General features: G+C 44.8%; 1 protein-coding gene across 3 annotated transcripts in view; it reads right to left on the bottom strand.

The window, feature by feature from the left end:
* SORCS1 (sortilin related VPS10 domain containing receptor 1) overlaps positions 1-26,426 on the bottom strand; it is a 480,154-nt gene that overhangs the window by 19,467 nt on the left and 434,261 nt on the right. For all 3 annotated transcript variants that reach the window (XM_053922501.1, XM_053922500.1, XM_053922502.2), the window contains exons 20-24: positions 23,382-23,515; positions 21,057-21,180; positions 14,992-15,104; positions 10,727-10,858; positions 2,019-2,118 (exon numbers count right to left, since the gene is read on the bottom strand). In XM_053922501.1, the coding sequence (XP_053778476.1) occupies positions 2,019-2,118; positions 10,727-10,858; positions 14,992-15,104; positions 21,057-21,180; positions 23,382-23,515 (603 nt within the window). The remainder of the gene's footprint in view (positions 1-2,018; positions 2,119-10,726; positions 10,859-14,991; positions 15,105-21,056; positions 21,181-23,381; positions 23,516-26,426) is intronic.

Genomic DNA, 26,426 nt, shown 5'->3' with positions numbered 1-26,426 from the left:
TGTTAACAGTCACATGTCAGATGCCACCACTCACCAAGAACCAACGGTCAACCTGCCGAGTAGGACATGGCCAATCCGGATCACCAAATGCCCTGAGATACGTTGGCGACTTTGGCCTAGGGGTTGTTCTTATGGGCGTGGTTTAATCGTTCTGTTTTCACACACTTCCTTAATTTCTTCAGGGCATTTTCACCAGCAATATTACTCGGAAAGTGGCATTTGTTCATCTGCTTGCTGCCCGGCTTTCCCTGGTGAAGAAAGCTTTCACGAAGGCCGAGACTATTCCATTCAGAGAACTCTGCTTGGCTCGGAGCAGGCAGGCGCTCCATAAATGTCTGCTCAGTGGGTGAGTGAGTTAGGATGGCAAGCTGTAGAATACCAGATTGATCTCACTCAATCCTCCTTCCTCTGAAGGGTCATCTTCCTTAGGCGACCCTCCGAATGGGTCACAGCTCTGCTCAGAGGTCCCCCTGGCTTCCCAGAGCCCCGCCAAGCAGGCACAGACTGCCCAGCCTGGCGTATTCCTACCCTACTTCCATATCCCATGCTCAGGAATAGTGACCTTTCAATATTCCTTCTTTTCAGGCCGTGATAGTTTTTTAAAACAAAATGTGTGAAACCCTAATACAGAAAAAAGATAGAATATAAGCAGAAAAGGGATTAACACGCTTGGCCTTCCTGTCAGCCTAGGCCACCTCCAGAACCTCCGGGAAGCCGGAGAACGGTGCTGGAAACTGTTGCTCTTGGCCCCCATGTACTCAGCATTCCCAAAGCCCTTGAGGTTCCCATGTCCTTCCTTGGTGCTTTGGTGTTGCAAATGTCTCCAGCATTTAATCCTATCCATCCATCCACCTCCTCCAAGACACTTTCCTGTATCATTTTGACAGAGCACAATTTATCTCTACTTTAAATTTCCTACACAATTTTGTTAATAATACAAGGAGCAAAAAGGAACAAACAGACCAACACAAATCTGCCAGGCACTACTGCAGGTGCACAACCTGAATTAACTTATTTTCTCACACAATCCGTCGGACAGGTGCTATAGCCATCTCTAAGGCACAGGGAAGTTAAGTCTCTTCTCAAGGTCTCTACAGTGAGGGAGTGATGGGGCTACGGTTGAAACCAATGGTATGGCTGCAAGACTGCAAAATCTGAGTGCTTAAGTATGCTCTGTTGCCTCTCTGCGAGCATTTATGCATTTACACACTGCGATACCCCACCACGGCCCATTTCCCACAACCCAGAGCGCCGCCACCACTGCCACCTCAAATGCTGCCACACCACACCCGGATCACGCATATTTGAGGACAAAGATCATTTCCTACTGCCCCTTATACTCTATGCAGTGCCAGCGCAGTATTCGGTAAAAATAAGTACTTCAATAAACATTGTTAATTCAATTTAGTATTAATATAACACAATGCTATCTATTTCTACACCCTTGGGACTATGTGAATTATCACTGAGATTTCTAGATGGCCTTAGGAGGAGGATCCCCCCCCCCACATTTTATGGGTGAAGAGGCAGAAACTCAATGACATTAGTTAATTGTAAGATCATGACCAACTCAGGGTTCGATTCCTGTCTATGTGCCTGTACAACTCCTAGGCCTCAGGTCTTTCCACTGCCCTACTTTGTCCCCAAATTCAAGAAAAACAAGTATTTGTAACACGAACAATTTGAAAATAAGGTTGTACAGAAAAACCAGGAAAACGTTATTTGTAGAATGAACACTGTGTTCCAGATTTCTGTTCAGATGAAGCTTGCTGTCATCTGAGTAGGACGCGTTTCGCTGAGTCACTGGTGGTTTTTGCCAAGGATGAAGACAAGTCACTTTATTCTGTTGCCTTGTGGGTTCCCATTAAGGCAACAATGCCAAGCAAGGGAACCTCCAAAGAACGACGCCCTACTGCTGACAAGGGGAGGCACCCTCTAGTCTTGTTGTGCTAAAACGACAGGTTGGGACCCCGCTTTGCTAGCGCCTCTGGTGAGGACCCAGCGACGTGAAAACTGACCTGCTGTTAAGTGGGCTGCGTGGACGAGGACTTGAATCCCGGGTTTCAGCTCGAAGTGCACCGCGTTCTGGTTGAGCTTATGGATCAGAAGTTCCGATATCTGAAAGAAATGTCACGGTGAGTGCCACCAACATTGTCATACCGATTATAAGCAAATGTGCTGAGCAATATGTATTGTATTTACCAAGGCATTCCCAATAGTATGCCTATGAATTATATAAATGAGTGTTAATATGATTTTGAGTTTTCCCAGAATATGCAGAAATAATTATTTTTAAGTATGACCTGACTTTATATCCTAAATGCTACATAAGGATAAACTATTAGTAAATCAAGTAATTTGTATTATTAAACATTATCTTGTGTTAGCTTAGAAAAGTCACCCCCAGTTTTTTGAGTTTGTTATACAGAGAGCTTAAAAGAAGTGGAAACAAACAATTTATACACTGTGGTGAGATTCACGTACATTTATCCTATTTCCTGATAGCACCCCCTTTCCCCGCCCAGTGCCTCCCATCCCTTCCCTAACCCATGCCCTGTGGCTTCCACAGAATATATACTTTATGAATATTCATTGAATGGCAGATACAGTTCTTCTAAAGTAATAAATTACGCAACTGAAACAAAGTGCAACCACAACTTAAGTAATGATTGGCCGACCCTTGTTTCCCGCTTACAGACATCAGCTGACCCACCACAGGGGCTGACATGTGTACTAGACAGACACAGGGAACTCTAGGCCACAGCATCTTAACCCCAACATGGGCCAAAGAGCCTTGCTGGAGTAGGAGCTGTATAAAGTAAGATTTTAAAAACAAGGTAAAACTGTTGACTTAAAGTAGAAACCCCAGCTCAATTTGCTCATTTTTATTTATTTATTTAGCAGCAAATTCTGAAAAGCTATCCCTACAATCCTACTATTTTTATCTGGTCTCCTTGCTTTATTTTAAATATTCTAATCATCACCTTAGTATTTCATTATCTTACTTGTAAGTCTAATTAGACGCTTCCTGGCCATGATTCTGCTAAATTCTTTTTTTTTTCTCCTTGTATATTTGTTGAGTTCCATTTAGTCCACTGAATTGCAGAAATGACATCTTTGATCCTTTTATCAGTTAAGCAGGGTCAGATAGCTTCCGTTTTGATGCAGAGTCCCTTCCAGAAGCCCTTGCTTGGTAACAGAACCTAACTGCCCTGCAGGTGAACTTTGTTTAATAGCAGGGACTTGCGATGCCTGTCAGTGACCTGCGGTTGAGCATCTGGGATCCAGTGCAAGCTCAGCCTCTCTAACGTCTTCATTTGGCAAGCCATGCAGAAACACAAGGTTGTAAGAAAACTCTATTATAAACAACTTCATTCTCGGTATTATGCTATTCTTTTTTCTGGGCACTGGAAATCTTTCATAAAGCTCCAGGTTTACAGGAAGGGGAGATTCTAACATAGACTGTAGAACACATTTCCTCTGTGTTCTCTACATTGTTGCAATATGCTAGTCCCCATTCTACCTTATTCTGTTCATTGGATGATAAGGTCTTGAAAGGAATCTGACCCTGGATTTTTAGTGGAGGTCAATCAGTAACGTTTCGTTTGTGAAGTACACACATGCACACATATAGAAATGTGTAAACATATAATCATAGATGTATATGTTTAGCTATGTATTATGGATGTATATGTATATATACACACTTGTATTTGCAGAAAAAATGTTTTAACTCAAATAGGAAGGAGTGGTAAGAAGTAATAAAGGAATTGCCCTGTGTTGCAGGGACCATCATGTAGACAAAGGGGAATATGTAATTGCCAGAGAAAGACTTTCTTTTTCAACCAGTTGAACTGATACATGTTTCATCTTTGGAGAATATTTTTTCCTCAAGTGAGAGATGTAAATAACTAAATCAGAACACAGAGTTCATCAGAACAACATATTTCTAATTTATAATCGCCAAGAGAGCCCCTTGTGAATATAATTAACATCCCAGGTATATTTTCATTTATAACATTGCTTCATTGGCTTTGTCTGTATCATTTACAAAATTAAGCAGGCTATGAAAAACTAACCCAGTGGCAGAAAGCATGTTTCATGTAATTAACTTGTATCAAAGGACATACAATAAAGACACATAGTTTGGGGGAAAGAAGTTATGCAGAGAAATAAAACCAAATAAAATTTATATTGTATACAAGAATACTCTCAATTAGAACCATGTACTCCTCTACTCAAATAAATGAGTGTGAAACTGTTGACAGATTTTGACAATATTTTAAATGTTTTCCATGCCACTTGCAGAACTGTTTATTCTGTATTGTTTCTGTCAGATCAGTTGATATGTATATGTTTTAAATATATTTCTATGCACCGAACACTCCATACTGGTAAAGTCGCATATTTCTTACTATTTTTTCTAACTCAGAACGTGTTAGGTGTCAGTGCTGGCATCTCTCTGGAAAAGTAGCATGGCGCTTAAAGGGTGCACCTACGTTTACCCAGCTAAGCTTTGAAGAGTTGATGCTACACTGCAACATGGTTTGACTCCTGGTCCTAGAGTATTTCCATCAAAAACATTTTCCTTTAAACAGGTGACAAAGGAAGAAAGCAAAAGCAATTCAGAAAGAGGCTGGGCAAAGTGGGTTTAGGAGGTTTAAAGACTGCATTTCTAATTATGGTGCCATATTCATCTACAAAGCCCACAACTTGTAACGCCAGTCCCATGTCAGCTGACCAATATGAGCTACGGGAATAGGCACCCGCTAATGCTTTCCTCAGGATTGCCACCGTCTGTTCACCAAGCAGTAAGACGTGTAACGTTCGGGAGAGTCTCTGGCTATGAAAGAAGTAGAATAAACTGGAAGCTGTAGAAAAGTGTGGAGACAGCCTGAATGAGGAGAACAAAACCCTGCATGACAAAGAATCAAGTGAGACAATGTGGGCTTGCTTGGAGATTGGACCCGCTGAAGCAAGCTGCATTTATTTTTCTTTTTCTGCCCAGTGAAAGTATATTGTCTGAGCAAATTTCATTTATCCTTTGTACTGCCAACCCTCTTCTGCTGCTCTCCTACACAACCCATTTTCTGTCCTCCCTCAGCTAAATCATCATGACCAAAAAAACAACATATTATTTTTGGCATCTGCCAAATGGTGCAATATGTCTGTGATTCAGAGATAACTCACACTTCACTTAAAGTACCACTTAAAAAGACAGTGGGGACTCAATAAAAAATACTTGGAAAGCAAACATCGAAAAGATGCAGTGGGAAGGACCCGCTAAAGGGAAAGCACCATTTCGCTTCCTTATCTTTTTCACAAAGTATGAAATTTAAGTGTAGCAATGAGTGTAAACTAGATGAGGCTGAAGCCACAGCGTTAAAATTTGTAGGCAGGTTTCTTGCTCAAACTGCAGGCAGGCAGCGGTGCTGTGCACAGTGATACAGGCTGGTGAAGCAGCGCCCTCGAATGTTTCATTCACAACACCCTAGGAGGGCAAAGGACCTCCAGGGTTTGCAGATGGCATTTGGATACTTCAGCGTGGAGGGGACACATATCACTTCTGCTCCCAAGTCATTGGCCAGACTTAGTCACATGGATCTGCCCACAGAAGAGAATTATGGGTACAACCCGACCATGTATCCAGAAGGGGTTAAGCTGAAAATATGTAGGCAACCTGTGCCAGTTACTACACAAAGAGCACAGGCAACATCTAAACAATTTTTAATAAAACAAATAGGGGGAAAACACAGGCTCAGATTATGAGAATGGTAGTGTCAAACATCAGAACAGGAGAAAAGGACAACAGAGCAGCTGATAAATTTATGAAACATGTAATGCAAAGAAGTGGTACAACGTGAAACTATAGATTCAGAATGGGCTCTGGCAGATTTATCAATGGCAAAGCTACCTTAGGCTAAAAGACTAGAGCATGTCTCTGAAGTTGGGAGAAGGAATGCAAACCCTACTGAATATAAACAGCATGCTGGTGCCACCTTTAGAGGGAGACTTGCCTGTGTTGACCTTGGAGCTGACCTAGTCAATCAATCCAGATCATGTTACATTCTTAAGGTCCCTGCAAAGAGCAGTGGAAGAGTCCTCCTTTGGATTTGACAGAGGAAGATCTTCCCCAATTCGTACAATCTGTAGGGGGAGCAATGGAACCAAATACTAATTCAAATGAACACTAGCTCACCTAATTCCATTCTTCCTTAGTCCCAAAGAATCATCTTGATTAATGTGCCTAGGAATTTTCCTGGGTGACATAACGGATAAACACAGGGGCCACACATACTTCCTCCTCTTGTCTTCCCTATTCCCAGCTCTAAGCTGTCTCCTTCTGTTACATTACTTTTGGTCCAACTCTTACCTACTCTATTTTTAGTTATAGTTTCTTGCTTTAGTGACCTTCCTGTGAACTCCAGAGTGTTTCTATGGTTCAACTCCTCATGTTAACAAATCTAGACAGAGTAGACTATGTGGGCAAATAAAAACTAGTCTGAGACTATCAATTACATTCCAGAGTAAATATTTACTTCCTTAAAATGCTGCCAACAGGCTGTTCCATTTTCAGAGGCGCCTTTCCTCTCCCTGAATCTTGGACTCTGCATCTGTCATTAGGTGTGTGTGTGAACACAAACAACAGAGGAGGAAATGCATTGTTGGGAGTTGACCCAGTGAGTCTAGGTCTTTGCTTCCTCCAGGGAAGCCAGATACACATCTGCTTACCTCTGGTGACTCAGTGAGAAGAAGGGAGTGCTGTGACTTGGGGGAGGGGCCACTCCATATGGGAGCACCTGGCCGCAGGGGAGCAGGAGGTGCTGTCCCTGAGGAGGCTGGCAAAGGGCAAGGCAGCCTCTTCTCCCTCCCTGGAATTCTAACATAAAGACTGATGGAACCCTCCCAGACAGAGGTCACTTGATTAACCCAGCCCACTTTACTTGATAACAAGGTCAAGTACTTCTCACTGTGAGGGATTTTCAATTTATTTCACAGACAAGATAGCTAGCTCTGAGCCAGCATCCCTGTCCCCTGGGAATGCCATTAGAGGAAGCGAAAGGAGGAGTGTCAAGAGCCTGTTGCTGGGGCTGTGCCCTCACAGCCTTCAGGGTCCATCCAGAAGGGTCCCACTTCTCCCCTACTTTGTATCTTTATAAGAAAGGGTGGCCAGGGCATTAAGAGAGGGAATAAGATCAGCCCTTCCCAAGTTCCATCTGTGATTCAGATGCAGCCTTCAAACAAGGGAGCGGGGGTGGTTCTGTTGTTTGGTTTTGCTTTGAATTCATTGGAAATTTCTGTGTAACTTATTGCAAAGGCAGTCAGCTGCTTTTGCCTGCGCAGTGCTCCTTCTCTCTTTCGAATGTTTTCTTTAAAGAACCATGTCCTATTGCTTAAATCTCAGTACATTTCACTTAGAAGGGGCCCCCTACGCCCCAGACCCAGGAGGGCATAACACATCAGAGCTGACACACTCTCTCCCTCTGACTATGGGGCTAGTTAAGAGATGCCCACTTTATCCAAGTCTGGCAGGTGGGAACTGACAGCTTGGGGCTCTTGTGATGCTGTCAGGGGGAGACATTGTCTTTTGGGTGGGATTGGCAGGCTGACTCAATAGCAGCTGGGACTTCCTGTGGCCGTTGTTGCTTTCCTACGTGTTGGCTTCACTCTCAGGCAGACGTCCCATGTGGCAGGCAGCAAAGAAATGGGCAAGGAAAGGAGGGTGAGAAGAAGAGAGGGGAGTCGTTTGATGACACTTCTGAGTGGCCATGAACTCATCCAGCCTGAACTATATCCTTAGATTTCTCAACTAAATAAGCTCGTGACTTCACTTTTTTCCTTTAAGGTGCCTGAATTGGATGGCTGTTCATTGCAACAGAAACACGCACACTAACACAAAACAAAGCAAAGCCTCTCTCATTCATTTCCTGGTAAACAGCCTTATTTTTGGGGTCCACGGAAGTAAAAGGAAGTAAAGGGGTATCCCAATCCCTGTCTGCAGCGTGGCGGGGGGCGGGGAGGTTGGAAGGAGAGCACTAGGCTGAGAGTTCGTTGCAGAAACAGAACTAGAATCTCATTCTCCTCAAAGATTTGTTTCACCTCAGGCGAGTGACATCTTGACTTTGGGGCCTGAATGCCTTCATTTTAAAGTGACTGAGTCAAGGACACCAATCAAAAGACCCCTTTTTGGAGGAAAACTACAGGTTTCTGAGGGGCAGCCCATGTGTCCCAGGTGCTTGACACAGGGCTCAGATTTATATGTTGACTTCATCGCTGCATTTTTAAGTCAGGTGAGGCTATTCTCCCCAACTAGCATACTGGTCTTACGTGCTTGGTTCGGCATTTGTTTGGTCCCTGTATTTAGTTTAGTTTGAGCCCTGAATAAGGCAGGTACGCTGGCAAATCCCTTAAACAGAGTTACAATCTTCAGCGTGGTACTTAGTGGCCCTTTAATGCCATCAATCTGCATGATGACTTAGATGTATCATCCTCACTCCAGGAGAGTCATTCATACATGTTCTTTCTGCTTCTTACTGACCTTGTTCTTTCACATAATTTCACTCATCGATCTTTTCCCCCTACTCCCACCATCCTCTTTCTGCGAATCCATGCCCTTGACTACATCAAAGTCTTACGTTATTCTCGCATTTTCCATATTTTTCTCCTCCTAAATGGCCATAAATTTAACCATCATCCATTTACCATTTATTGGGCATCCACTATAGGACAAGTACTTTGCTGTATCATTTCTTGGAGATATCTCAAACACCCTATAAGACAGGTATTATAGATTATGGGCCTTTGGCTGAATTATTTAACTTTTCTGGTCCATTTTCTTCATCTATAATAAGACACAATGAATATCAGAGTTGAAACTAGAAATCTGGTTTATATTTCTCCATACATGTAGTCTTTCTAATAAAATAGCTAGACTTCCTATCTAGGTACCAAATGCTAAGTTAACACAGCCTTTGAAGAAGCCAGCTACCATCAGGTCTCTGATTAATGGTTTATCAGTTCCTGCTACCATGATACCACAGGCAACCGGTCAGCTCTCTGAGACTGCCTTTGTAGGAGGCATTCAGGCAAGACAGAGAATTAAGGAAACAAGGACAGAGAAAACAGACAGTCGAAGCAGGACACATTCCTACACATGCAAAAGAAGTTTCACAGAGCAATACCCCTCTTCTTTCTACATTTCCCTTGAAGGAAACACCTAGAACGTCTTACACTTACAGAGAAAAACGGACAGTATGAGACATAGAGGCACACAGACGGTATGGTGGCTGGCCAATTCGCTGGCCCTATGTCTGGACAGTTCTGTTCTTGCAGAGATTATGATCTGGGGTTCACGGACCATCAGTAAGATTGCCAGAGGAGGGCCTACAGGCTTTGGATAGTGAGCCACTCTCCCTCTGGGTTCTCATCGGCAATGGTGTACTAAGAAATAATCCGTTTTTCTCCTACTAAATTGCAAGTGCAGATAATACTCTGTCGAATATCATAGGATGCTGAATGGCCGTACTGAGCAAGCTCAGATGCAAATCTGACGGGTTACCTGTGATGATTCACTAGGAGGCGGAGTTCAATGGGCTTTCCATGGCAGCTCTGTTGTTTATTACTTGCACATGGAGAAAAGTACGGAGGTGAGTCTTCTGCCAAGTGAGAAAGCAGCCGCTGAAAGAAGGGTGTGTGCCAGGAGGTAGGCCATGCTCTCGTTAGGGCTTGTTGTTAATCAGGCTGATAGAGGAGGTTCTCGAGCCCTCTTGGAAGACCACAGACCATTGGACTAGACAATTGGTTTATTCTAAGTGAACTGAAAAGCTCCACATACTGGAGGGGAAACAGCCAATATTTTTAGTGCCCCAGATAATCCTATTTTTAATCTACTTGCCAGAAAGGATTAAGAAACTGGAATCATATAGTTTCTAACAGGTAACAAGACCAAGACTGATCATTTGAATTCACTGGATGGAGAACTAGAAAAACAACAACATATAATCATCCTCACGACAGAGACTAGCGAGAGTTTTGCAGTAAAAGGGCAGGGGGGATCAAAGAGGGCAGGTGGGAGGGAGATACACACACACACACAGATGTTCTAATACTCCAGAGGTGGCAGAAACGAGGAGGAAGTGGACCCCAAAGAGCCAGTGGAGGTTCCCTGGTGCCGATACTACTCATGTGTTATGACCACACATTAGGTCATCTTCACATGTGGTGATAAAGAGGATTCATGATTTGCACAAAAGCTGTACTTTTTATAAAAGGAATCATGCCTATCATGCCATTTAATTTTCATGACACACTTGTGACGAAATTGAGTACAGTAAGATGTGATGCAGCCTCTACATTTTGCTCCCCCACTTGCTTTTCTCCCACTTAATATCTTGGACAGTTCATCGTGCCAATATGCCCAGATTTGTCTAATTCGTTGTAAACACATAGAATATTCCACAGTGTGGACATACTCCGAGTAACGTAGCCACTCCCTACAGCACTCTTGAACGTGGTGTTTTTGTTTTTGTTTTTTTATGAAGCTGTAGTTAGGATTGCCATATTACAAAAACGAAACGGAAGACCAGAAAGTCAAAGGCTCCACAAACAGCTGGTGTCCTCGCTCGCACGCTGAGATCCCTTACAGCTGCTGTCCTGGTGGTTGGGTCCCAGCAGGACTGTGGCTCAGACCTCTGGGAGAAGCTGAGATGTCACCTGGGAGACTCACCTGCTCCAGATCCTCAGCTGACCTTTTGTGTTCTCCTGCTGGATCCTGATAGGGCAAGACAAAGAGCTCAGCAGCCGTGGGTAAGCCAGGGAGCACCGCCACCAAGATGTGGGGGCCTGGGACCCCGGTGGCCTGAGGGAGAGACACAGAAGAGCTTGTAAGTCCTGAAGGAAAGAGGATGCGCAGGGGCAGGTATTTAGCCCTTAGGAGACCCTTACTTACTAAACATTATCGTCTGCCCCTCATGCCTGAACCCTTTTCCACCTGGCCTCCTCCTTTGTGGTAGCACTAGAGTTACTCCTTCAAACTGACCAGTCACGTCTTACTGACTCAACCTAATACAGCTCCCCACAGCACAACCCTCAGCCCCTGCTGACTTCTCCACATCACCAGCACCCGATGAACAGCCCGTGTCATGAAGCACGCTGAGCCCTTCACTTTGCCTTGCTGAATCATCTCTTAAAACTAGTTATCACTGAAGGACTTCCTCTCTGTGTCGGTTCATCTGCTCTCTTTTGAGCTTATATCCCAGGGTTTCCCCTAAGTCCACTACCTAAATGGCTCTAGAATCAACAGCTACAATCCCAGCTTTTCTTGTCAGTGGCCAGTCAGAACATCATTCATTAGGTTGCTTTACTAAGACTTCCAACAAACATGTCAAAAAAGGACCTTCTCATTTTCTGCCGTAAAATATTAATTCTACATTTGGATGACCCAAGGGGATCCTTTCCCAGATACCCTGGCTTGAAGCCTTCCATTTGCTTCTGACACGAGGCTCCCCTTCCCATCTTGTACCTGATTGGTCTAACAGATCTTGACAAGCCCACCTCCACATCAGTGATCCTGACGGTTCCTTCCTGTTCAAACACCCACTGTTCCTGCCCCAAGTCAGCACTTACATATTCTCCCCTCAGCGTTTACAATAGTCTCCCCATTTCCAGGAGTTAGGCCACTACTTTGAGATATAGTTTCCTTTAGTCCAACTAAGATTGTGTTTTCCTGTCCAAATTGTTGCAATAATTCCCACTACCAACCAACCAAATATACCACCCAAAGCCTTCTCCAGTATGGTCCCACCCTTCCTCTCCAAACGAATCACTCACTACTCGTGCCGTCATCTTATTCTCCAGCCCAATGGAATCGTATCCAAGTTCTCAATATCCCAGCCTTTTCCTGAAAATATTTTTGTGTGTTCCATTTCCCCCAGAATGTCTTTTCTCTGTATTTGCTGCTAAAAGCCGACTTTCCTTTGTGAGTTTTCCTTCTTAACGTCCACTGGTTTCAATATATTTTTCATGACTTCCCAAATGGGTAATTTTTTTTGTTTCTGAACCCCACCTTTATGCCTCTTTCACAGTTGTAAGACGTTCCATTTATTGAGTCTTTGCATAAGCACTTATTAATATTTTGTAACGCACCCTCCCACAATTACTTGATGTGATTATCACTATGTCCCTCTTTGCTGGTGAAGATATATCATAGGTTGGGGTCCGCAGGAAGCAGACCTGAGTTTAGCATTCAGGGTGTTTCTTAAGGGTGCTCTGGGATCAACAGCTAAGGGAGTGAAGAGAAGGAAGCAAAAATGAGTAGACGGAGAAGCTGAGCTGTGATGAAGGTCAACGGCAGCCTCAGGAGACCTTCCAGGGGGTGAAAACAGTGCTTCAGATGTGTCTGAGGTTATGCTGAGACAGCCAGGCCCTTGTATAACTGCATCAGTTAATCACTGGATGGGAGCACCCTGGAAAGGGATGTGACCTGGGGCAAGGCAGCAGAAGCCTCTACCCACAACACTCGCAGCAGCGAAGAGAACAGTCTTTCCCTGCGTGGGGATAGGGGCAATGCCTCTCTATTTCACAGGACAGGTGGTAGAGGGAGGAAAGTTAAACAATGGCTCAAGGCCATGCAAGTGAGGAGGTGCCGCTTAGTGTGGGGCTCTGGTCGGACCACGAAGCCTCTGTTCCCAGTGCCCCCTGCCTCCCTTCTCTTGACAGTGATCCTCCCACGGCTCCTGCCACAGCCGATCTCATGCTGTTTCACAGTCCTGCTAGATCTTTACTCAGAGATCACGTCTAAACCATCCTTATCATTAAAAAAAAAGCTTAATGAATGACATTCAGTGAAAGATTCCATGGTGAAATGTCACCAGAAAAACCATATTTGGTGAGGAAAAAACCCTGATTTTTTAAATCTAATTTTGTCACATAATGAATAGGAAAAGTACAACTATGTTGACCCCATGTTGTACCTCTTTTAGGGTTTATTAAGGTGAACTCGGCAATGTGGCAGTTCAGGACTTAAGAAAATGGCCAAAGACAGGGTTGGGCACAGAACTAGGGCCAACAGCTGCCTCTTAGGACTGGGAAACCAAGGAGTTCTGAGAACTCCTTGTGTGCAGCACAGCCTGACCTGAGGGATGTTCAGCCTGCTTATTCTGCGTGGAGCTGAGTGTGCTATACACCAGCCTAGAAATATTGAAGAGCAGTCATTTCTAGCCCACTGGACAGCTGGTAGAAAGGTGTCAGGCCCAGGGCAACTGGTCCTTGGACAATCAGCCTGGAAAGCTGGTCACTGCTGAGCTAATGCCTGCTTGATAAATCATGTGGGGGGCATTGGACAGCTGCCTGGGGGGGACATGTTTTCCTAGAATGCTGCAGACTGAAGGAGGTGGGCAGTGGGGTCATTGAAGGATGTAAGTCATCTCTTTTGGACAGCAGGGAAGAGAAACCAGTTACCACAGTAGAGCCAAACGGCTCCAAGAGCAGAAGGGCCTATGCCAGTGGGCACGTCTAGTAGCTGCGCCCCCTGGTGGCCATAATGTTTAGCCACCCATAACGTCAGGGATGCTGAGAATCCTGAAGATTATGATGAGAGGGCAAGTACCCAGAGGTGCATGAAAATACCTCTTCTCCATCCCCTGTTCCACTTATCCCTGTTTCTCCGTATAACACAGCGAAGGATGGCAGGACAGTGGGGTGGTTATGAAACCATGACATCAAGACTCAAACCTTGATGGTCTGACTCCCGAGCCTGAATTTTAACGGTATGACCTTGAACAAGTTATCTGTCTTTAAGTTCGGTTTCCTCACCTGTATGTAACATGGGAATAATCATACTATCTACATCATAAGCTAGTTTTTAGAGTCATTAAATGTGTTAAAAATGCAAATAAAGCACTGAGAAGAGTTTCTGGAATATTATAAGTGCTAAATAAATACAAACAAAAATAATGGTATGACTGTGGGGAAAGCCAGCTCTTTGCTACCAGGGTGGATATAAAATCTGTCTTCTGAGCAGGGGCTATCTGAATGCCTTGACCCCAAAGCTCTTTGTGCCACAAGGCAACGTGTAGTGGGCGCAGGAAAGAATGTACCAAAAAACAGAAACAAAAAACCTACATTGACTCTCCTTTGGGGCTAAGAACACACCCTCAGGGAAAGTCTCTCACCTCTGATTTTCTGGGTTTGTGCAATAAATCCTTGTAGCTCCTTGAGCAGACGTCCGTACTCTGATCACTCATGAAAGCGGAGTGTGTGCAGGGCAGTGTGTCTAAAAGAAGGTGTCTACTCAAAATGTCAGCGACATTTGCTCAGAGAGGGATAAATCACATCAACTTGCTATTTTCCCAGTCACCCCAGGGAGCTGTGTTTCCTATGTAAAAACCCAGACATTGGACTCAGAACCTTCAATTCAATTGTGTGCCTTTACCACTGATTAGCTTCGAGGCATCAGGCAGGTTATTGCACCTCTCTGAACCTCAGGTGCTCCATCTGCAAAATGAGGACAATAATACCACCCTGTCTGCTGCTGTAGGCGACAAACGCCTTTAAAAGACCTGGACATGGAAGGATGACAAACCATCATGTTCCAAGTGCTCTCTGTGCAGTCACGCTCACCGTGTGCAGAGCTGGACCCCAGGGCCGCTCGGACTAACTGGACTCACCCTCTGTCTTCCAGTGTTATGCACAATAGCTGACTTTGTACTTCCTAATGGCTCATCATAAACTCTGCTGTGTGACTGTCACAAACTTCCATGTTCTTCTCTACGCAGAGTGAAGAACCACAGGTTTGTGTACTGCTTTACTGCCCCCAAAGCCTCCACGATGTGTCTGCAAGCCTGGAGCTCAGCTGGGCAGATGCCAGACAGATCTCCCACAGGCTCCAGCTCTTCCCTGTCATTGCCTCGCTCAAGGATCCCCTCACCACGGAGCTCTCTGAGGACAGAGAAGAAATGCGCCTGGGCAAGAGAAGGAGCCGTCTGCACTCACTTCCACCAGGGACTTTTTGATGACACGGCTGATGTCCCTCCTCCACTCGGGGATGTCCGGGTTGTAGTCATCCAGGTTTGGAGAAAAGGACAGGCGAAGAGATCGGAATTCCTCTGGGAATATAACAGTAGGGTGATTACTACAAGTCAAATAGATTTCTCAAGAAGTCAGTCATACTTGGTATTTTATGCAAAGCCCTAATAGAGGATCCTTTCCCCCCATATTCACCTGAAAGACCCTACTAGAAAGATTCAATATCCCACCCCTGTTATCTTCCAGCTCCTCATTTTCCAGACCAAAGCCCTAGCTTTGGCCCCTGCCTAGCTCCACAGCCTTTGCCCATTGTCCCCAGTTCTAGACTCGGCACTCCTGACGCTAAATGACCTGGAATGCCCTGAACGCATCTCAAGTTTACAACCCTGGGCCTTTGCACACACTATCCCTTGCCTAGAATGCCCAATCCTTCCCACCTTCCCTGCATCCAATTTTCAAGCTCTAGTTGGAGCATTTATTAATTGAATACCTTCTCTCACTATGTTTTGATTTTCTTTTTTTAATGGTGTAACTGTATTTTGCACATACTTTCATTATTATTGTATGATTGTATAATAATTATATCATTACATAATTATAATTATTACTATAGTCATTCTGTTGCTATTTTGTGCTTGCGTGAAGGGTTTATTAGTGGAATTTAAAGCTCCTTAGTTCAAGGGTTTTGTTAGTTGTGTCCGTGGTCCCTGAGTTAGTCCCGGTCCTGCAGGAAGTAGGTGGAATTCCCAAAGCAAGGATTTTATGAGGAGAGTCATTCACAGGAGAACTGGGGAGAAAGCTGAGGAGCTTGGAGCACACCAGACTGTGACGTATACAAGATGTTGGAGTGGAAGAGGGGAGGGAGGATGGGGGTGCTTGGCAGTCTGAGGGAGGTTCAGAAAGACTGCTGGGGTGTCTTCTAGCCGAAGGCAGACAGAAGAGTCCCCTGTGACCCAGGGATGGGTCTCCCTTAGCATTCCTGTCTCACTCAGTTCTTGGCTGCCATCAGCCTGAGGAAGGCGTGGCATCGGCTCTAGCTGGTGCTGGGTGTCAGAGCACAGCCCTGGGGATCATAGCTCAGCACTTCTTATACGGCTCCACGTTGCATTTAGAATAAAATTCAGATTCGCCCCAGTACTGACTTTCTCCACTGCCTCGTGTCCTGTGGGCTTCCCCACCCCAGGACCCTGTCCTCCCCCTGGCTCCTCAACCTGCCATGCGCCTCCCCACATTAGTGTGCTCTTACTTCCCCCAGATTACAGCACCCTCAACTCATTCTCCTCAAGCAGTCTCCCCAGGGGGGGCCCCTCCCCACCAGCAATGCAGGTAACCTCCCTTTCACCACCTCAAACTTCCTTCATCACATGACCCTACTTGTCTTTTTTGCATTTCTTGCTGCTTAAATTATTTTGTTTCTATTGTCTGTCTCCCACTGGAATATAAGCTCAGTGGGGGCAGGGGCATTGTGTTTCTGGCCCTATGAAATAGTTCCCGGTTCATGGTAGCTTTTCAATTCCTTTCTATAAGCCATTTAATTAGTAACTTTTTCTGCTGTGGCCCTGGCCAGGTAACTCAGTTTGGTTAGAGCGTCACCCCAATACGCCAAGGTTGCAGGTTCAATCCCCGGTCAGGGCACATACAAGAATCAGCCAATGAATGCATAAATAAGTAGAACAACAAATGGATGTAGTGAAGGCTCTCTGCAGTTTCTGCATTTACTATTTTACAAACATTTCTTTCTTGTCTTAAGCAGGTCCTTGTGCTTCAACTGTAGAAACTTCCTCTAAAAGGGAAGACATTTATCTTAATAAAAGGACACAAATGAGAAAAATGATGAGGCCCCCTGTACAATTACTTATATGTAAAGCAGTAAAGCAGGGAGGGAAGACGGCTGAGAAGTGTTACACTGAGTTTATTCAACAAATGGGTGGGGGTGTGTGTGGCAGGACTGGAAAGGGTAACTGCCAATGATACACACACACACACACACATAGTAGCTGCTGAGAGAGAGGCGTTCTACACATTCACATTTTCTTTTCTGTATTAAAAAAGTAAGTCTGTGCCCTGAAGAAAATTAAGGGAAACGATGCAAATGAGATTTTCTTTCCTCTGCTCCATTGTGTGGCTTTGGAGAAGTCACCTGTCCTCTGTCAGCTTCCCAAACGTGAGGCCTCCTTCAGTCTGACCAGGACGGCCTTCCGGTCCCCCTCAACTGGACGACATTTTAGACGGTTTCTTCCTGACGATTTACGGGTCTCGCACCACAGCACCTCCCTTTTCTTAGAAGTTTAAGTTGTTTCTTTTGTCACTTTGAGATGCAAATCTTCTATCAACCAGAAAAGGCTTTCTGGAGGACCTGTCAGCTATCGCTTTGAAGTGTAATCATCAAAAAAAACAAAAAACAAAAAAAGGAACCCTTATCTCTGGGAGGGTAGGAACTTTACTTCCCTCAGCAGCCTTTAGCAAACACGGATGGCCGGAATACAATGCCTTGATATTGCCCGCACCCGCAAAGTCCTCCAGTACTTTTCCAATAGCTCACCCTGGAGTTTAAAATCTTCCTGCATTTTGTTTTACCTGAGTTCAATCTTGCCTAACTTGCTGGGCTACGATTTGCCTCTAATATGTCATCAAGGTCATTAAAATCTTCTAGTCATATAGATGCAACTCTGGACAACTCATCCGACTAAAGACAAATTAAGGGTGTTCGATGGTTCAGGAATTTGGTCGGAGGAGGGGGACTTCTTCCCCTGCTCAAGCTCTTCAGTAAAGAGGCCTTTTGAAATGAAGGTAACCCATTTGGGGGAGTGACTCTCTTTTGGATGATACCTTTCAGGAGACTTTAGGAAAAGGAAATGAAGCCTTTTCCATTAAAATTAAAAACGTCTGCTCTGCCAAAGGCACTGTTAAGAGAATGAAAAGATAAGCCACAGACTGGAAGAAAATGTGTAAAACACATCTGATAAAGGACTGTATCCAAAATATACCAAAAAAAAATTCTTAAAGCTTAACAATACGGATACAATCCAGTTAAGAAGTAAACAGAAAATCTGAACATATACCTCACCAAAGACCTACAGATGGCAGATAAGTACATGGAAGGTTCAAAATAATATGTCATTAGAGATTAAACATTAAAACAACAAGGAGATAACCACTACACATCTATTCGAATGGCTAAAATCCAGAACACTGGCAACACCAAAAGCCAGCAAGGATGCGGAGTGACAGGAACTCTCATTCATTGCTGGTGGTAAAGCAAAATGGCACAGCCACTTTGGAAGACATTTGGCAGTTTCTTTCAAAGCTAAACATAGTCCTACTACATGATCCAACAATTATACTTGCCCAAGTGAGTTGACAACTTAAGTCTCCACAAACAAACAAACAAACAAACTGTAAGCAGATGTTTATAGGAGCTTTATTCATAATTACCAAAAATCAAACACAATCAAGATGTCCCTCAATAGGTGAACAGATCAACAAATTGGTACACCTATACGATAGAATATTATTTATTGATCAAAAGAAATAAACTTCAAGCCACAAAAGGACATAAAGGAGACTTAAATGCATATTGCTAAGTAAAGAAGTCAGCCTGGAAAGGCTACATACTGTATGATTGCAACTATATGACATCCTGGAAGAAGCAAACCTAGAGAGAGAGGTAAAAGATCAGTGGTGGCGGGGGGTGTGGAGAGGGAAGGAGGGATGACAGTGGGGCACAGGGAGCTTTTGGGCAGTGGAACTGTTCGGACTGACACCATAATGGTGAATATGTGACATTATGCATTTGGCAAAACTCATGGAATTGTATAATGCAAAAAGTGAGCCTTAATGTAAACTATAGGCTTACAAAATTAATGATAACATTATAGGATAATCAATGGTAAAAATATGTATCTTACCAATGCAAGATGTTAATAATGGGGTGAAGGAGAGAGGAATATATGGGGTCTGTCTGTATTTTCTGCTCAGTGTTTCTGTAAACCTAAAACTGTTCTATGGTAAAAAAAAAAAAAGAGAGAGATTTTAGGAAAAGGAAAAACTAAGAGCTGCAAGGAGGTGGAAAGTGGAAAGAAACATTGTCTCTGGATTCAGAGTCTTAGGCTCGGTTTATTATACTTACCTCGTATTTTCTCACTTTCCTGGATAATCACAGCACATATCTCATAAGTCTGTCTCATAACTCTGTTCAATAGAACAGATCATGTGTATCGAGTGCTTAGAACAGATGCTGGGAAGGGTTTCATCAATGTTGATTACCACCTCTACCATCACCATTATTGTTATTGGGGCTGTCACCGAACAGCACAATAACATTAAGTCAGGAAGTTCCCATTTCTGGTCCCCAGTTTCCTACCTGTAAGATGACTAGTTGGACCATATACACCAAAGACCACCTAGGTTTAAAGTTCTCTCTGTTGATCTAATGAGAAGACCACTGTTACGCTTCACCAAGGGGACATCTGTGGGACGAATGGGTCAGTGCCCAGTAGTGACATCCAGGAAGCAGAGAGAGGAAAAAGGGCATCAGATGGAAAAGACATGAGCAGAGCTAAGAAGGGTAATCTCAGAGCATGGGTATAGGTGGCCTGTGTTGGACACCCAGTTCCACCACTTCCTAATTAGGGCAAGTTACCTACCTCTCTGAAAAGGTGAAAGTGATAATACTAGGGTTGTTATGAGGATTCAAAGCATCCCACGGCATAGGAAGTAGAGAAAGAAAGAGAAACAAAAGTTTTCCTCCTTTTGGGTCCCCTGGCTGGGAGGTTGCCTCCCTGATGGGACCTTGTGAGGGACCCATAGCCTCGGTTTACTTTCACTTACTGTTTGGGCTTATCAAGCCTCTTCGGTGAGGGGAGGGATGGAGCAGGGAGAACACATTATGAAATCTACCACCCAGCTAGGCAAGGGATATCATCCTTAGACATGTTCAAAGTTGCTTACAAATTACTTTCTGAATTTGAAGGTCAAGTTGTCTAGGTGAGAAATGAAAAACAGAACAGGCATCAGAATCCATTAAATCTGGAACTGGGGCAATGGATATTATCTGAAGCACCAGTTGGTATCTGCCTGTCTGTCTGTCTGTCTGTCTATCTATCTATCTCATTCTCCCTCCTCCTTTTCTCCCTCCCTTCTGTACCCTCTGTCTCTGCACAGCATTTACCTTCTTTATCTATATTCTTTTGAATTCTTTTTTAATTCTAATTTTCCATGATGCACATGTACCACTTCCATATTAACAATAATAGTTTACATTTTTACCATCCACTAATAACATTGAGTGCGTCCATCTGAATATATTTGTATGCAGAAAAAGTTTCTCCAAATGAGATCAATTTGTATAAAACTCCCATTTGCAATCAATAATTCCACCTTTCCATTTAAGTACATTTTCATTCCAATACTTTGAGCATATTCAGCTTCCCCAATGGATTAAAAATTGTTCTGTACTGTGACTTATTCCAACCAATGTCCAGTCGATGACAATGCATGACACCTGTGATGGCCCTTCCCTGTCTTTTAACCTACTCGAAGTTGTTTATGACACAGACTTGTGGAAAAGATGTTCAGAGTATTTAGTCATTGCTAGGTATAGACTCCTTTTAATAATCAAGATTTTTAAACTTGAACTTTATAAAATGCCTCAATGTTAACCATTTTCTTTTATAATTGGTTTTAGCTATTCAAACACCACTAAAATACCAAGTGGAATGGAAAAGCCTACATGGAATGAGGCTCACTCTGCCCTACATAAGGTGAGTGAGCGAACAGACACTCTATGTGCCCAGGGCCACGGAGAGAAAACAAAACAACAAACCCAGCGGGTTCGTGACTACTAGTTTGATGGTGAACCACATGTTCCCCAAAGGAGGGGACCAGACCTAACTCAGCTCTTTCTCAACTGCTGTCCTCTGTGCTCTGGGTAGAGGTCAGGAGCGGGATGACCTCGGGTTGGGCAGTGTGGTGCCGAGTAACCACACTGGAGCAGGAGGGCAGCAATGAATCGATGAGGACGGAGCACTCACCGTACACCGCGATGGTCTTGGTGTCTTGCAGGATGGCGCTCCCTGCTGAGACCTGCACTGTGATGGTGTTCATCCCTTCGGCAGTAAACTTGAATGATATGCTTCCCTCCAAGGTGATCAAGGGCTAAAATGGACAAGGGCTCAGAGTGAGGGTCAAGTTCTTCCCTTACAGATAAGACAGTGACCAACAAGCTACTTGACTCAGTGGAGGTTCTTTCTGGGGCCAGCTGACTCCATCTATACCTCCCCATCATCTCAAGTCCAGGCCACAAAGGGACTATTAGAGCCCTGACCCCAAGTGGCTCTGCCCACTCCTTGCGAATTTGAGGTTTCTCTTCTGGCACCCTGTGCCGGTTGAGAGCTGGCAGGATTGACAGGTCTTGCTTACTGGTGGGATATGTCTCTCTTTATGGAGAACCTACTCACATCAAGCAGATCTTTTAATCCAAGGATATATCCAACTCAGACCAAAGCAGAGGGATCCTATTAAACCAGATTTAAGCAATAGTCACTGAAAATCTACAAGCTGCCAGATGTTTACCTCCAGGGTATACCGTCCATAATAAATTACAATGGCACACAGCAACCACGGACACCAGAACGGCGGGAGGTAGACAGCTGTGGTCTGGTGTGGCTTAGTTTCCTCTGAGAAGCCCTATCAGCAGTTTTCTGGAAGCAGCTGCTATGGAAACAAGTACTAATTGGATAGTGGTTTGAGGACTCAGGAAAAAAAAAAAAAGATTTGGAGCAGCGCCTGTAATACAATTGGATGCCGGGGTCCTGGAGGGGAAGATTATTAGCTTACTGACCTCTCTCAACTCACTACCTGCAATCATTTCCTTCCTGCCTTAATTAATTTTAAAATCAAAATTCATTTAATTCCCTCTGTGGCAGAGGAAGACTAAAGCCAGCCTAAGAAGTTTGCTCAACATGATCTGTTGGAAATTGGTTTTCTGCTAAAAGGTAAATAATAGGAGACAGAATACAGTTGTTTAGGAATTTCACCTTCCAGTACTCACTTTCAGGCAAACAACAGAGATTTCTGCTCTTCCCCTGTGGGTCATGGACCCAGTTTGGCTGAATTTACATGGTTTCAGAAGTAATAAAAAGGAGGTTCTTTTCAGCTTAGTTATGTTAACCATAGAGGTGAGAGATTCCTTCCACTGTCAGGCTTGTGGCGGATCTAGGGTCGGGGGTTTCCTCGCTGGCCTGTGCAAAATTGTGTCCTAAGCCAAAATTCAGCTCTGGGGTAGAACAGTATTTGCATTAAAATGCATTGCATTGGAACAGGTAAGTCATCGAGTGAAAGCACTTCTGCTGGAAGAAGATGAACATTTTCCAGTCCAGGGCAGTCTGTCCCGGTGCCCTGTGCAGGGGGCGGGATGCTCAGGGGTCTTAGCCCTCCTGCCGAAATTCGGAAGGAAATTTTAATTTCTGAGAATGGAGTGAGTTCAAAACTGGAACAGAGCATGCAGCCCCACGTGAGGAGGATAAAAATGCATGCAGGCTTCAGAAGGCCTCAGCTCCAGCCTCTGCATCAAACAGCTGGATGAGGTTGGAACCTGCCACTTTGCCCGCCTCATCCTCAATTTTGTCATCTGCAAAATGAAGGACTCGGCGTAAATGAGGTCCAGGTCCTACTGGTTTTAAAATGCCTGCTGACTTTTGATCACAAGGAATGATTTGGGAAAACAGAAAGGGAAAAGCTGACCGAAAGACGTGGTCGTGTCTGATGCAGGGGGAGGAGGCCATTTCGGGGGACTAGGTGGTAAAGAGCACCTGTTGCTTTTGCCTGGCCTGTATCCATTTGCCTCTCTTCCCTTTGGGGACCATTCCCTCCCTGGTCGTGCTTGGTCCATGTTGTTCTCAGGAGGCTGACTTCAACACCTCTCTCTCTTCCCCAGCACTGAGACCAAGGCCTGGCGACCATACGCCACTCCAGGACCACTGTTAGAACTTTGGGGAAAGAGTTTATTTTCCCTGCTACGCTGTGAGGGTATCGGGCTCGGACTGCTGCTAAGGAAGGGTCACTGCAAGGGAAAGCCCATGTAGGGAAGGACAGTATCACAGAGGCAAGAAGTGGGGGGTGAAGTGGTGAGAGAGAGAAGCAGACACAGGCAGAGCAACTGAGAGGACAGCGAGACGGAGAACACACTGATGGGAATACTGGTGCACTGAGAGCCTGCTGGCCCCGAGGCTAGGGTGCCACCCCACCCCCGCCCCACACTCTTGAGTTCCATAAGCCGTCTTGTTCCATTCTTGCTTCAGCCACTTCGCGTGAAGCTGCCCCAGGACCCCACGCGTGCTGTCTCCAACACGACCCACCTCCGTGTTGTTCCCGTACCACCACACGTAGGTGAGAGTGCCCACTTGGCTGGGCCACAGCACTGCAGTCGCGTTGACCTCTTTGTTCTTTGTGGTCACAAAGGGAAGGGACAGGTGCACGTGCTCCAGGGGACCTGAGGCACAAGAGAAGAGAGGACACATAGAGCAGGAAGAGCTTTTTCGGTTCCACCTTCTCTGCCCTGAAGAGAACACACAATCCATTCTGGAAGCCCCCGAAACATAAGTCCTATTTCCTGAGAAAAGTGCTCAGGCGCTTTCTCTACTTTAGAGAAAAGGATATACTGTGAATAATTATGTCTCAACATTATCCATTTACTGACTCTCTTCCAGGCCTAAAATCTGAGTCATGTACGTGTAAAAGTTTAAAAATCTGTAAGTAATTTATGAAGTGCTTAAGTGAACAGGCCTACCAGGAGATTTCACAGGGAAATGCAAAGTGTTTCCAAAAGGGTATAGCCTTGGGGTAGACCAGGATTATGAAAATCTCATAGAATCCATGTTGGGTGGTGAGGGCAGGAGGGATAATTATTCTTTATTATTTACTGGACTTAAAGATCTCTGTGTGTAATTATGTGTGTTTATGTGTGTGTGAGGGTGGGTGGGTCTGTGTGTGCATGTGCTTGTCAGTAAAGCCACCTGGGTAGGTCAGTATGGAACAGACTGTGTTCGGTCTTGACTTAGGCTTGTCTAGGACAAAGGCATGTGTGAGTGGGTAGAGGGCTCTGTGGTTCTCGGTATCTCAGGATGTGCTTAATTAAGAAAAGGATAATTCTATCTATGGAGGCCGATTAGACCACAAACCTTAGTCAGATGAACAAGCCCGCAAAGATACAAACATCCTCCACGTAGAGAACCACCAGGACCTTTCCTGCGACCCGTGACCTTCTTGAGTCACTGTTCCCAAGAAAAAATGCCTTTTCCTCTGAGGTGAACATGACAGAAATCTATCATTACCACCATCGTTCCATCAGGTGGAGAGGGAAGTGGTACCCCGGGCCTTCCCGCCTGCTAAGTCACTGCCTCTTCTGCTCGACCTTTACGTGTGTTTCCCAGGATGCTGCCTCTGGCCCCAACTCCCTCCATATGCTCTTCCACCGAGTACTACCATCCACACTCTGACCTTCAGCTATCAGCTACACACTAAGGGTTCCAAAAACACCGTCCTGACTCCAGATTGTTAAAAATCCGATTCCCCCCCTGTGGGCTCCACATATTGATGAATAAAACCAAGGTTTACCCAGGGGAGCAACCCAGAAGCAGGAAGTCAATCTAGATTGCTTATTTCTTACCACCTACACCCATTTAGGAAACCACTGATTTGGTTTCACAAATATCTCTCAGAGCTCTCCTCATACACCCCGATCCTGCGCTGGTTCATACACTCTACTCGCCCTCACCTGGACCATTACGACTCTGTTACCGATTTCCCTGCCTCTAACCTACCCCTACTCTGACCCGCCTGCTGCTCCACGTGTCCAGTGCCTGTCTCCCCCAAAATACATAAGCTGCTTCGAGTGCCAGCTGTCCCAGCACCTGGAATAAAATGTGTGCTCCAGGGTGAGGGTATGGTGAGCACACGGGCCTCGATGGGGAAGTGGCTCTCTATGTTTGAACAATGGTAAGAAAACCCAAACGGCTGCTGTGCAGAGATGGGGGCAGGAGAGGATGCTCGTGAAATGTAAGAGGCATTCAGGACACGCAGCTTGTTGGCCTTGCAGGCCCTGAAATATGTATGTGTGTTTGTAGAACTTCATTCTTGTAGGTATATACATTATATGTTCCCACAGTGAATGGCCGTGACTATACACCTTCTCACCATCCAGACTGTTGCAAGACTGTCCCAGAAAGCCAAGTTCATTATGCTATTCACTAGGTCAAAATTAAAATCCCTGTTACTTAATTATAATAACAATGATAGCCGAGCATGTATTAATCAAAAATTTGTGAAACAGAGAACACAGGCTGCAGACTCTTGGAGGATAAAAGCCCCTCATGTTTTCCTTTACCGATAAGGCCGGCCTAGCTTCTAAGAAACGGCAGATACTCGCACAAGAGCTGGGTAACAAATGAACTACCTTCCTGTCTCTGCCTTTGTGCTTGCTTCTCTCTCTTTATGGAATCTGAGTCTTCGCGACCAGCACACAGAACAGAACTGACTTTCTGGCTTGGAAGCCATATGCTAAAAAGGAGTTGGTGATAAGTCGGAGTGGTTCAATGAGGCAGTGGAAGGTCAACATTACTGAGTGATGACTGTGTACCACGCATCCTGCTAACGACTTTTTATTCTCATTCAGTCCTCACAACAACCTCATGAAGCGGGCACTGCTATCCTCCCAATCTAGACGTGAACAAACAGAGAAAGCTGACCTTCCTCACTTGCAGGACGTGAGCTAAAGCAGTCTGATTCCAGAGCCCAAGTGCTGGCCAGGGGACAACTCAATAAGATGTTCCCATTTTAACAAAAGAGCTAGCAAGAGTCACTACTTACTGATGACTTAAATATGATCCAGACACTGCAAAATGAATGTCACACATTCTGTCACATACTGCATGGCTCCTGCTCTTCCCGTTTGCTCCGGCAGGCCATGCCTCGTCCCACCGCAAGGCCTTGGCTTTGACCACCTTTCTTATTGCACCTGGAAGACTTCAAGTCTCAGTTCCATGGTCCCCTCTTGTGTGACAGTTTTCCTGACTCCCCAAATCTGAGTTAAATCCATTAGAATGCAAGAACTAGATCACCGCTCTTAGTTCCATTCTCAAAGGGGTCATTTTCTTGGTCTCTGTCACTTATGATCATTTAACATTAAAAAAAATCACAACATCAAAGTAAGGACGATGCCTATGTATCCTGTTAATGACAAAAATTGAATCTTGAGACTGAAGTATGGACATTCACTCATGTCACTAGTTTTTGAGTGCTACTACATGTCGGGCATTATTCTAGGTGCTGGGGACACCTGGCACCAGGTGGAGCATATGTATTACTGAGGGAGGCAGGTGTGGGGTAGGGGAGAGAGTGCTGTT

The sequence above is a fragment of the Desmodus rotundus genome, chromosome 4 (genome assembly GCF_022682495.2).
Source record: "Desmodus rotundus isolate HL8 chromosome 4, HLdesRot8A.1, whole genome shotgun sequence".
In the NCBI taxonomy this organism is placed as follows: Eukaryota; Metazoa; Chordata; class Mammalia; order Chiroptera; family Phyllostomidae; genus Desmodus; species Desmodus rotundus.
Note: the sequence above shows the minus strand (reverse complement) of the source record. Positions and strands in the feature narration are given on the sequence as shown.